Source organism: Rhinoraja longicauda, chromosome 6, assembly GCF_053455715.1.
Source record: "Rhinoraja longicauda isolate Sanriku21f chromosome 6, sRhiLon1.1, whole genome shotgun sequence".
Taxonomy (NCBI): domain Eukaryota; kingdom Metazoa; phylum Chordata; class Chondrichthyes; order Rajiformes; family Arhynchobatidae; genus Rhinoraja; species Rhinoraja longicauda.
The window spans coordinates 77,349,963-77,362,986 of NC_135958.1; the positions used below are offsets into that span (position 1 = coordinate 77,349,963).

Consider the following 13,024-nt stretch of genomic DNA (forward strand, 5'->3'; position numbering starts at 1 on the left):
GCCCATCGTGTCCGCGCCTCCCGTTACCAAACACAGTCTAATTTTAATCCCATTTTCCCGCATTTGGACCGTAGCCCTGAATGTTGTAGCATTTCAAGTGCCCATCCAAATGCCTCTTAAACGTTGTGAGTGTTCCCGCCTCCACCACCACCCCAGGCAGTGAGTTCCAGACTCCAACCACCCTCTGGGTGAAAAAGTTCTTTCTCACATCCCCCCGAAACCTCCCTCCCCTTACCCTGTATCTATGTCCCCTCGTTGTTGAACCTTCCACCAGTGGAAGAAGTTCCCCGCCATCTACCTTATCTATGCCCCTCATGATCTTGTACACCTCGATCATGTCCCCTCTCAGCCTTCTCTGCTCCAGGGAAAACAACCCCAGTCTGCTCAGTCTCTCCTCATAGCCAAGGCCCTTCATCCCTGGCAGCATCCTGGTGAATCTCCTCTGCACCCTCTCCAAAGCTATCACATCCTTTCTATAATGTGGTGACCAGAACTGTACACAATACTCCAGCTGTGACCTCACCAGTGTTCTGTACAATTCCATCATTACCCCCCTACTTTTATATTCGATGCCCCGGCTAATGAAGGCCAGTAACCCATATGCCTTTTTGACCACCCTGTCCACCTGTCCTGCTGCCTTCAAGGACTTGTGTACCTGTACTCCAAGGTCCCTCTGTACCCCTGTCTTCCCTAGGGTCCTTCCATTCATGGTGTACTCCCTCTCCAAGTTATTTCTGCCAAAGTGCATCACCTCGCACTTTTCAGGATTAAATTCCATCTGCCACTGCTCCGCCCATCTGACCATCTCATCTATATCTTCCTGCAGCTTGCAGATCCCTTCCTCGCTATTCACCACGCCCCCTACCTTTGTGTCATCTGCAAACTTGCTGATCATGCCCTGTACATTGATATCCAGATCATTTATGTAGATTACAAACAGTAAGGGACCCAACACCGATCCCTGCGGCACCCCACTGGACACCAGCCTCCAGTCACAGAAGCACCCTTCTACCATCACCCTCTGCCTTCTGTCACTAAGCCAGTTTTTTTATCCATTTTGCCAAGGTGCCCTGGATCCCATGGGCTCTTACCTTCTTGACTAGTCTCCTGTGTGGCATCTACCCGATTTATTCCTCTCATGATTTGATGTATATTTTAGGGTAGATAAAATTGAATGTAAAATGCAGCTGATTGTTAAATGTGATTTTACCTGATCAATGAACGCTAGATGCCTTTGGATCGTTGACTCGTACTGGTCCTTCTGCACTCGTAATCTTTGGCTCATTTCCTTTTCAGTCTCCTTCATATGACGCACAGTTAATTCTCTCTGTTGCATCTGGTAAGAAAATGTTTTGGTCACTCGAAGTTTAAACAGAAACTATTCACACTTGTTCTACTGCAAAGTTTCTCCTTGCTAACATGGATTAAACACAAGATTCAGTGATGCTTGGGCATTGTTACAACTGCAACAGATGTACAAGTGAGAGTGGGGAACAGAAAGAAATAAGTACCAGTGGACAAAATGATACTGGTGAACTTGGCAAGGCTAATACCTACTAAATCCCAGAGTTACTAAATGTAGGAAGTGTGATCTCACAATTCAAAACAGCAGGAAGCGAGGAAGATGAAAAGAACTAACCTGATAGATTAATGTCAAAGGTAGGGAAAATAAAGATAGTGCACCTTAAAAAGAATAATAGTCATGGGGCAGGGTGTGTGTGTGTGTGTGTGGGGGGGGGGGGGGGGGGGGGATGTGGGTGTAAACCGGATCAGATTAAATAAAGCCATCAAATAATCTGGAGGATTAAAATTGAAAAATGATTCAAATTTATTTATTTGTGTATATATATATATATACACACACACACATACATATCAATATATATCTATATAGATTTATGAAAGGAATATTATATTTGAGAGCGCAATTAGTAGGATAGATAATATAATCGGATAGATAATATAGTAGGATAGATAATATAGATCATATGTTGAAAGACGAGCGACTAGGCTTGTATATACACTGGAATTTAGAAGGATGAGAGGGGATCTTATCGAAACGTATAAGATTATTAAGGGGTTGGACACGTTAGAGGCAGGAAACATGTTCCCAATGTTGGGGGAGTCCAGAACAAGGGGCCACAGTTTAAGAATAAGGGGGTAGGCCATTTAGAACTGAGATGAGGAAAAACTTTTTCAGTCAGAGAGTTGTGAATCTGGGGAATTCTCTGCCTGAGAAGGCAGTAGAGGCCAATTCTCTGAATGCATTCAAGAGAGCTAGATAGAGCTCTTAAGGATAGCGGAGTCAGGGGGTATGGGGAGAAGGCAGGAATGGGGTACTGATTGAGAATGATCAGCCATGATCACATTGAATGGCGGTGCTGGCTCGAAGGGCCGAATGGCCTCCTCCTGCACCTATTGTCTATTGTCTATAATAATAATAATAATAATTTTATTTGTCATATGTAGGTTGGCACAGGGTCAACGGTACAATGAAATGTATTTGACAAGACAACGGGTCACCTCAGCAGTAATATTCCAAGGATAAATAAGATTAAAATGACATTAGTAAGGTAAAAAGACAATATTAAAATAATCAACATATATGATGTGAAAAGTGTTTATGAGTTTATGAGTTCAGAAGCCTGATGGCCTGATGGTAGAAACTGTTCTTAAGTCTGGCGGTACGCACAGCCATACTCCTGTATCGTCTGCCTGACGGTAACAAGGAGAACAGCCTGTGTGCTGGGTGGCTGTGGTCCTTGATGATGCTGCGTGCCTTCCGCAGGCACCGCCGGTAGAAAATGTCCTGAATGGCCGGGAGACAGTTGCCAGTGATGTGCTGTGCCGTCTACACCACTCTCTGTAGTGATTTGTGGCTGTGGGCAGAACAGTTCCCGTACCAGACTGTAATGCAGCCCGTCAGCAGGCTCTCGATGGTGCATCTGTAGAAGTTTGTGAGGATGCTGGCGTTCATGCCAAACTTCCTCAGTCTTCTCAGGAAAAAGAGCCGCTGGCAGGCCTTCTTTGTTATTGTGTCCGTGTGCAGTGTCCAAGAAAGGTCCTCAGTGATGTGCACACCGAGGAACTTAAAGCTGCTGACCCTTTCAACCTCAGCATCACCGATGTGGATGGGGAGATGTCCACTCCCCCGCTGTCTCCTGTAGTCCACCATCATCTCTTTAGTTTTGCTGACATTGAGAGAGAGGTTATTTTCCTGGCACCGGCTGTTTAGTGCCTTTACCTCCTCTCTGTAGGCCGTCTCATTGTTGTCTGCGATGAGGCCCAAGATGGCCGTGTCGTCAGCAAACTTTAGGATGCTGTTTGAGCTGTGCTTAGCAGTACAGTCGTGCGTGAACAGGGAGTACAGGAGAGGACTAAGCACACAGCCCTGTGGTGTGCCTGTGTTGAGGATCAGTGAGGGAGAGGTGCGGCTGCCAATTCTCACCACCTGGGGCCTGCCCGTCAGGAAATCGAATATCCATCCGCAGATGGAGGTCTCCTGTCCAAGATCAAGGAGCTTGGGGACGAGTTTTGAGGGAATAATAGTGTTGAATGCCGAGCTGTAGTCAATAAAGAGCATTCTCACATATGCATTTCCTTTGTCCAGGTGGGTGAGCGCAGTATGTATTGCCATGGCGATGGCATCGTCCGTGGCCCTGTTTGGTCTATATGCAAACTGAAGAGGGTCCAAGGTGTCAGGGAGAGAGGAGCAGATGTGAGTTTTGACTAGTCGCTCGAAGCACTTCATGATGACTGATGTCAGTGCGACAGGACGGTAGTCATTTAAACAGGAGGTTGCTGGTTTCTATGGAACAGGAACGATGATGGACGCTTTGAAGGAGTCAGACTGACTCAGAGAGAGGTTGAAGATGTTGGTGAACACCACTGCCAGTTGATCAGCGCACACTCTGAGGGCCCGCCCTGGAATACCATCCGGCCCTGGAGCTTTGCGGTCGTTGACCTTTTTGAAGGACCACCTCATGTCTGCCATTTGTAAGGACAGTGTGGTCGTCCCCCTGCACACCTGTGGACTCATGGTGGGCGCTGTGTTGTCTGCATGGAACCGAGTATAAAAGGTGTTAAGCTCGTCCGAGAGCGATGCGGTAGGCTGAACAGTGCTCCTGTTTTTCCTTTTATAGTCTGTGACGCAGCGTAATCCACTCCACATGCGTCTCGAGTCCGAGCTGTAGTAGTTAGATTCCACTTTGTTTCTGTAGGCTCTCTTGGCTTTCCTGATGGACATCTGGAGGTCATATCTGGCTACCTTATAAGCGTTGAGGTCGCCTGAGTTGAAGGCAGTAGTCCGTGCTTTAAGTTTAACACGGACTTCCCGTCCGACCCAGGGTTTCTGATTTGGGTAAGTGCAGATGGTGGCTTTTGGAACCACATCATCGATGCACTTAATTATGTAGCCTAAGACAGAGTCTGTGCATTTGTTGATATTGCCTTCTGCTGTGCCTTCAAACATCTGCCAGTCAGTTGTGCCAAAGCAGTCCTGTAAAGCCTCATCAACCCCATTGTTCCATTTATATATGACCCTGGAAAACGGTTTTTCCTGTTTTAGGTTCTGCCTGTATGCAGGCAGCAGTAGAGTGGGACAGTGATCTGCCTCACCAAAAGCAGGGCGAGGGACGGGCTTATAACAGTCTCTGAATGGGGTGTAACAATGGTCCAGGGTCTGCTCTCCCCTAGTGGGAAACGTGATGTGTTGGAAGTATTTTGGAAGAACCTTCTTCATATTGGCTCTGTTGAAGTCTCCCAGAACAATGAACGCAGCCTGGGGATGGGAGTTCTCCAGCTCATTTACAATCCCATACAGTTCGTCCAGGGCTGGAGATTTATCAGCCTGTGGGGGGATGGAAGCAGCAGTAAGGAGGACTGAACTGAACTCTCTGGGGAGGTAAAAAGGTCTAGCTTTAATGGTCAACAGCTCCAGAATAGGGGAGCAGTGTATAGTTAAAACGCAGACATCCTTGGCCCACGAAGAGTTAACCGTAAAGCACACTCCCCCTCCTCTCGGCTTGCCTGAGTCCTTCGTTCTGTCTTGTCGGTAGACAGAAAACCTCTCTGGAGTGACGGCACAGTCGGGTACGCTGGTCTCAAGCCACGTCTACGTGAACACCAGAACACAGCAGTTCTTAATGTCCCGATGGTGTTCGATCTGTGCGCGCAACTCGTCTAATTTATTGTCCAGGGATTGCACATTAGCTAACACAATGCTGGGCAGAGGGGGTTTGTTACTTCTTCGCCGGCTTCTGCACAGAGCGCCAGCACGCTTCCCTCTCTTTGCTTTCCCCCTCCGCCGTGCAGGTGGACAAAACACCAGGGGAGGCCGTCGTCTGTGTTATCAATAGCTGGCTTAAAGTCCGCGTTGGCTTACGTTCCTATCCCCAAACGTGTCTATCGATCATACTGAACATGTGATAGTACAGTATGTGCAAAATGTGATTGTACAGTATGTGCAAAAAGAGCTAGTAGTAAAAAGTAAATCCACACAAGTTTGCTGAGTTGACTCGGAGCTCTCGTCAGTACAGCCATCTGCACGGCGCATCTTATCTATCGATAAGGTGCTGTGTATATTTTCATACGTCTGTGGATAAGGTTGGTCAACAAGATTAGTGCCCACAGAAGTACGATAAAACTTTGATATGGACTGGGAAGTGGTTATCAAACATAAAACCAAGCTCTGAGTATAGAGTAAAAATATGAATTCCGATTGTTGGAAATCCCAGGAGTTTGGCATTTGACTCACTGGGTTGCTTTCCAGAACTCTGTTTAATCTCACTGGGACCCCGTTTCTCACGCTCACTTTAAACTAGCTGGATTTCTTTTAAACACATCAGATCATAAGTGAAAGGAGTAGAATTAGGCCATTCAGTCCATCAAGTCCACTCCGCCATTCAATCATGGTTGATTTATCTCTCCCTCCTAACCCCATTCTCCTGCCTTCTCCCCATAACCTCTGACACCGGTACCAATCAAGAATCCATCTATCTCTGCCTTAAAAATATCCACTGACTTTGTTTTCTGAGCACCTTTGTTTTGTTTTCTGTGCACCTTTTCCACTCATCTAGTTCATCAAAACATTCATTTTGCGAATGTGTAACATCTTACAACAAAGTGAATTAAAGGTGTGTCAGGTTAATTAATAGGAATAACATCCGGTTTAGTTTAGAGATACAGCATGGAAACATGCCCTTCGGACCACTGAGCCCATCGATCACACGGGCGGCGCGGTGGTGCAGCGGTAGAGTTGCTGCCTTTCAGCGCTTGCAGCCCCGGTCACCCGGGTTTGATCCTGACTACGGGTGCGATCTGTACGGAGTTTGTGCATTCTCCCTGTGAATGTGTGGGTTTTCTCCGAAATTTCCTCACACTCCAAAGATGTACAGGTTTGTAGGTTAATTGGCTTGGTATAAGTGTAAATTTTAGTTTAGTTTAGAGATACAGCGCGGAAACAGGCCCTTTCGGCCCACCAGGTCCGCGCCGACCAGCGATCCCCGCACATTAACACTATCCTACACCCACGAGGGACAAATTTTACATTTACCAAGCCAATTAACCTAAATACCTTTACGTCTTTGGAGTGTGGGATGAAACCGACGATCTCGGAGAAAACTCACGCAGGTCACAGGGAGAACGTACAAACTCTGTAAAGACAGCACCTGTAGTCGGGATCGAACCCGAGTCTCCAGCGCTGCATTCGCTGTAAGGCAGCAACTCAACCGCTGCACCACCGTGCCGCACGAATTGTCCCTAGTGTGTGTAGGATAGTGTTAACATCTGGGGATCGCTGGTCGGTCTGGACTCCGGACATGATTCAATCATGGCTGATCTATCTCTCTCCTAACCCCATTCTCCTGCCTTCTCCCCATAACCTCTGACACCCATACTAATTAAGAATCTATCTATCTCTACTGACTTTGCCTCCACTTTGCCTTCTGTGGCAAAGTATTCCACAGATTCATCACCCTCTGACTAAAGAAATTTCACATCTCCTTCCAAAAAGAACGTCCTTTAATTCTGAGGCTATGACCTGGACTCTCCCACTAGTGGAAACATCCTCTCCACATCCACTCTAACCAAGCCTTTCACTATTCTGTACGTTTCAATGAGGTCCCCCCTCATTCTTCTAAACTCCAGCGAGTACAGGCCTAGTGCCATCAAACGCTGTTAACCCACTCATTCCTGGGATCATTCTTGTAAACCTCCTCTGGACCCTCTCCAGAGCCAGCATATCCATCCTCAGATATGGGGCCCTGTCTACTTTAAAGTGTACTTTAGCGATCGTGCCTTTGACATTTTCTGCAGTTGTTTCTGTTTTTCTCTTTCCCCAGTGTTAACAACATCTTTTCTTCAAATGTTTATCCAATTCGCTTTTCAAAAATTGGATCAACCATGTTCTGGTCATTCAGATCAGTACATTCATAATATTCATTTTAGAAAGATTGGCACAGGTCAAATTTCCAATAAGCGGTCAATTGACAGGCGGCACAGTGGCGAAGTAGGAGAGTTGCTGCCACACAGCGCCAGAGACCGGGGTTCGATCCTGACAACGGGTGCTGTCTGTACGGAGTTTGCACGTTCTCCCTGTGACCTCTCACATTCCATGTAGATTTGTACGTTAATTGGCTTCTGTAAATTGTCCCTAGCGTGGACTCTGCACCGACCCACACACACTTGCACGATCCGACACAAACTAGGGGCGATTTTTACATTTACACATTTCTACCAAGACAATGAATGTACAAACCTGGAGTGTGGGAGGAAACCGGAGACCTGGGAGAAAACCCACGCAGGTCACGGGGAGAACGTACAAACTCCGTACAGACAAGCACCCGCAGTCAGGATTGAACCCGGGTCTTTGGCGCTGTGAGGCAGCAACTCTAATGCTGCGCCACCGTGCCACCGTTCACCAGGGATGTTGTCCGACCCGCTGATTCACTGCAGCACTTTGTGTCCTTTTTTTTTAAACCACCATCTGCAGTTCCTTGTTCCTTCAGACATATGTGCTCTCCTCTGGACTGTTTGGTCACCGCCCCTAGTTTACGCCCTCCATTCCTCAATTAGCTGCCCAATTCCCCTTCATGCTCACACACAGCAATCGTTGCCCCAGCCCACTGCAACCTTCCCTCGCCCTCGCCAACTTACAACTAGTTCTGCCATCCTCTTTCCCGACTTAACTACAATTAATTGATGTATTTGTACATTGCAGAAACTGATGCCTTCCCTATCAGGATACAGGACTACCAATCTAGAGGCCCAAGTTCAAACATCATCACGGCGGCTGTGGAATATAAATTCAGTTAACAATCTGGACTTTAAGAAAGAATAAATAACAATGGCCATAAAACTATCAGATGGCTACAAAAACACACCTGGCTCACTGGCATCTGGCTTACAGTATAAGCAAATCCAGACCTCGACCAATGTGGTTGACCTCTGAAACTCCCTGGTTTTGTTTGGGTAATTAACTTTTATATGTGCTGGCAGGCATTAAAACAATTAAAAAGCAGGATATGCAGGTCACTTGAGCAAGAAATGTTCCACATTTCCTTATCATTCTTTATCCATGCTTCCCCTCTCTCCATTCCTCTCCTACCCTCATACTCCGACTAGTTTCACTGACCATCCTGATTGATTTTACTGATTGCATGCCTCGTTGTCACCCTCCCCTCAACTAACAATGAACCATTCTACATTTCCTTATCACCTTCTGCTGTGATCTGTCATTTTCACATCTTACCCTTCCATATCTCTAGACTCCCTCTCCCCTTACACTTTCTCAAGCCGAAGCGTCACCCATTCCTTCTCTCCAGAGATGCTGAGTGTCCCGCTGAGTTACTTCAGCGTTTTGAGTCTATCTTCGCTGTAAACCAGTATCTGCAGTTCCTACACATATCTTATTTTGGTGATTGTTCAAATGAGCTTGGCTTTTTTGATTTTTTTAAAAGTTTAGTTTATTGTCACGTGCACAGACGTACGGTGAAAAGCTTTTGTTGTGTGTTAACCAGTCAGCTGAAAGATGATTACAATCGATCCATTTACAGTGTATAAATACATGATAAGGGAATAATGTTTAATGCAAGGTAAAGCCAGCAAAGTCCGATCAAGGATTGTCCGAGGGTCCCCAAAGAGGTAGATAGTAGTTCAGCACCGCTCTCTGGTTGTGGTAGGGTGGTTCAGTTGCCCAATAACAGCTGGGAAGAAACTGTCCCTGAATCTGGTGGTGTGCTTTTTCCCACTTTTGTACCTTTCGCCTGATGGGAGAGGGGAGAAGAGGGAGTGGCCGGGGTGTGACTCGTCCTTGGTTATGCTGCTGGCCTTGCCGAGGCAGCGCGAGGCATAAATTATGTCACTAGAAGGGAGGTTGGTTTGCATTTGGTCTGCGCTGTGACCACAATTTGCTGTCATTTCTTGTGGCCTTGGATGGAGCTGTTCCCAAATCAAGCTGTGATGCGTTAGGGTTAGGGCTAGGGTGATGCATTTACAGTCATTTCATAATACATGACAAAGCAGCCATTGGAGGAACCAAATGTTTTTCTGTTGCTTTTGTTGGCACGGAAGAAAATGAATGTTCTGTTTCTTTATCCATGCAATGGCTGGCAGTTTTACCCCAAACTAGTCCGGTCCGGGCCACTCCCTCTCCCATCAGGCAAGAGGTATAGATGTGTGAAACACACGCCTCCAGATACTGGGACAGTTTCTTCCCAGCAGTTATCAGGCAACTGAACCATCCTATAAACACTAGAGAGCATGCAACAAAAGCTTTTCACTGCATCTCAGTACACCTGATAATAAACTGAACTGTACTGAAATAGACACAAAATGCTGGAGCAATTCAGCAGGTCAGGCAGCATCTCCGGAGAAAAGGAATAGGTGACCTTTCAGGTCGAGACCCTTCTTCAGACTGAGAGGATTACTGCATTTTGTCTCAATCTTCGGTGTAAACCCAGCATCTGCATTTCCTTCCTAAACAAAACTAAGTTTGGTATTTTAAACTGTTCTATCACCAAAGGCGTCAACCTCTGCACCGAACAAACATTTAAAACGATTACAATTTGGCATGATAAACGCATTATCAATGATGTTCAAGAATACACAAGATTAGGGTTTTGTGAACATTTAATGGGAGTGATAAGCAACCATAACCTCCAGATTGATTTCCTCTCGGTTCACCTTTCAGTTGGGAAGTGGCATTGAGAATTTATTTCAAGATATAATATTGTGTTGGAATGTTATGTGAAAAAGGATCAGACTGATCTAATGGAACTGCAGATGCTGGTTTACACCAAAGAAAGACACAAAATGCTGGAGTAACAGCAGATCAGGCAGCATCTCTGGAGAACATGGTGAGGTGACGTTTTGGGTCGGGACCCTTCTTCAGACTCAATATTGTATACAATATAAAATAGGGACATTCTGCATTGGTTTCTATCGAAAACCCTGTGGCCATTTGTGGAGTTTTAACACATCATTTTGGCAGTGCTCCAATGCCATCACACTCTAAAGTTAATGATCAGTTTCTACCAACTTTAAATATTGTGCAAACACATTTGCTATTTACCAAAGCAGCCTGTAACATGGCAACAGTGCGCTTTTTCTCTTCACATTCCAGTTTTAACCTGATCATAGAGCTGGTCACCTCGGTTGCCATGACGGCAGCATGCTCCAGGTGGGCCTGCTCCTCCTCAGATAATAACCCCTGGAGATAGAACACAAAACAATTCGCCGTTCACTGCCACGAGTTTACAATAAACTTTCATTAAATTTATAAAGCAACACAGTATTTAACCTCAGGTTTCACCCTCCCATCCTTCAACAAAGGGGAACTCTCCTGCATGCAGCGATAACAACCCTCTTGCCCTAGTTTAGTTTGGAGATACAGCACAGTAACAGGCACTTCGGCCCACCGCGTCCACGCCGACCACCAGCAATCCCCGCACACTAACACTATCCTACACACCCTAGGGACAATAGACAACAGGTACAAGAGTAGGCCATTCGGCCCTTCGAGCCATTCAATGTGATCATGGCTGACCATTCTCAATCAGTACCCCGTTCCTGCCTTCTCCCCATACCCCCTGACTCCGCTATCCTTAAGAGCTCTATCTAGCTCTCTCTTGAATGCATTCAGTCAATTGGCCTCCACTGCCTTCTGAGGCAGAGAATTCCACAGATTCACAACTCTGACTGAAAAAGTTTTTCCTCATCTCCGTTCTAAATGGCCTACCCCTTATTCTTAAACTGTGGCCCCTTGTTCTGGTCTCCCCCAACATTGGGAACATGTTTCCTGCCTCTAACGTGTCCAACCCCTTAATAATCTTATACGTTTCGATAAGATCCCCTCTCATCCTTCTAAACTTACAATTTTACCAAAGCCAAATAGCCTACGGACCTGCGCGTCTTTGGAGTGTGGGAAGAAACCTGGAGATCCCGGAGAAAACCCACACAAGTCACGGGGAGAACGTGCAAACGCCGAACAGACAGCACCCGTAGTCAGGATCGAACCCGGGTCTCTGGCGCTGTAAGGCAGCAACTCTACCGCTGCGCCACCTTGCCACACAAACGTTGGAAAACGTAAATTCGATCAGCAAGTACAAGGAGGATCAAAGCATGATTCGTTCATTAGCTCAGTCAACACAGGTGGAAACACAATGTTTCGGGTCAATAATCCTTCATCACAAGGCGTAATTGACCCAAACTTTATTAAGCTTCTTTCCAGATGGCCTCAGTGTCAGAAATAGTTCACATTTTTCGGTAAATTCATTGCATTTTTCTGTAAAACTCCTCGGGTTTGATTCTAGAGCTGCAGTTAAATTGATCATGTTTCTCCACATTGGCCTTTATCAGTCAAAGTATTGAGTATAGAAGTTGGGAGGTCATGGTACAATTTTCTAAGGCATTGGTGAGGCCACATTAATTGTATTGAGCATTGTGTGCAGTTTTGGAAAGATGTTGTTAGGCTTGAAAGGGATCAGAGAAGATTTACCAGAACGTTGCCAGGACTCGGGGGACTGAGCTACAGGGAGAGGTTGAGCAGGCCAGGGCTTTATGCTTTGGGGCACAGGAGGATGAGGAGTGATGTAATCGAGGTGCTCAAAACCATGAGAAGAATAGATCAGGGAAATGCACAGTCTCTTGCCCAGAGTAGGGGAATAGAGAACCAGAGAACATGGGTTTTGGTGAAGGGGGGAAAGGTTTAATGGGAATCTGAGGGGGTAACTTTTTTTTTTTACACAAAGGGTGGTGGGTGTGTGGAACAAACTGCCGGAGGAAGTAGTTGAGGCAGGGATTATCGCAGCGTTTGAGACATTTAGACAGGTACAAGGATAGGGTAGGTTTGGAGGGATATGGCCCAAACGCAGGCAGGTGGGACTCGTGTAGATGGGGCATGATGGTCGGCTTGGGCAAGTTGGGCCGAAGGGCTTGTTTCCACACTGTTTGACTCTATGTGACTTACCTCTCTGGGTGCCATTGAGGAACAGGATGTTGGGCGTTCTTGCTCAGCGTTCTCCATCTCATCCAGGAAACTCATAATGCTTTTCAACTTTGCTTCTGACAACAGAGTGCCATCCTCAGGTCGACCTGAAACCTCGTCGATTTGTCCAAACCTCTCCAGGTTATCTGCCGTCAGGGATGTCGAGTTACAATCCTATTTCGTTAAAAAGAGGGTAATAGAAGACAGTGTAGTGGGTCTGGGCGCAGTAGGAATCAGGCAAGACGCCAGGTAGGTATTAACAGTCATTTTAATGCAGCAACAGAACATCCACGCTCTCTTCAGTCTCAAGCACGAGTTATCTCTCGAGCCCCTTCAGGCAAACCCCGTAGCACTAGTCCCTTCCCCAGCCCTGTCCAACCCGTGCCGAGGGGAATGATCCAGGGAGTGGCCTAATCCCCGGGTACCGCCACAACAGACACAAAATGCTGGAATGGACACGAATGGCCTAATTCTGCTCCTATCACTTAAGACCTTATGACCTGAAAAGTACATTTTATATGCGGTATATGTCTTGGATGT

General features: G+C 46.4%; 1 protein-coding gene across 3 annotated transcripts in view; it reads right to left on the reverse strand.

Annotated features, from left to right (window-relative positions):
- Positions 1-13,024, reverse strand: part of cep131 (centrosomal protein 131) — an 84,014-nt gene that overhangs the window by 30,920 nt on the left and 40,070 nt on the right. For all 3 annotated transcript variants that reach the window (XM_078401384.1, XM_078401385.1, XM_078401386.1), the window contains 3 exons: positions 12,467-12,658; positions 10,571-10,708; positions 1,211-1,336 (listed from right to left, as the gene is read on the reverse strand). In XM_078401384.1, the coding sequence (XP_078257510.1) occupies positions 1,211-1,336; positions 10,571-10,708; positions 12,467-12,658 (456 nt within the window). The remainder of the gene's footprint in view (positions 1-1,210; positions 1,337-10,570; positions 10,709-12,466; positions 12,659-13,024) is intronic.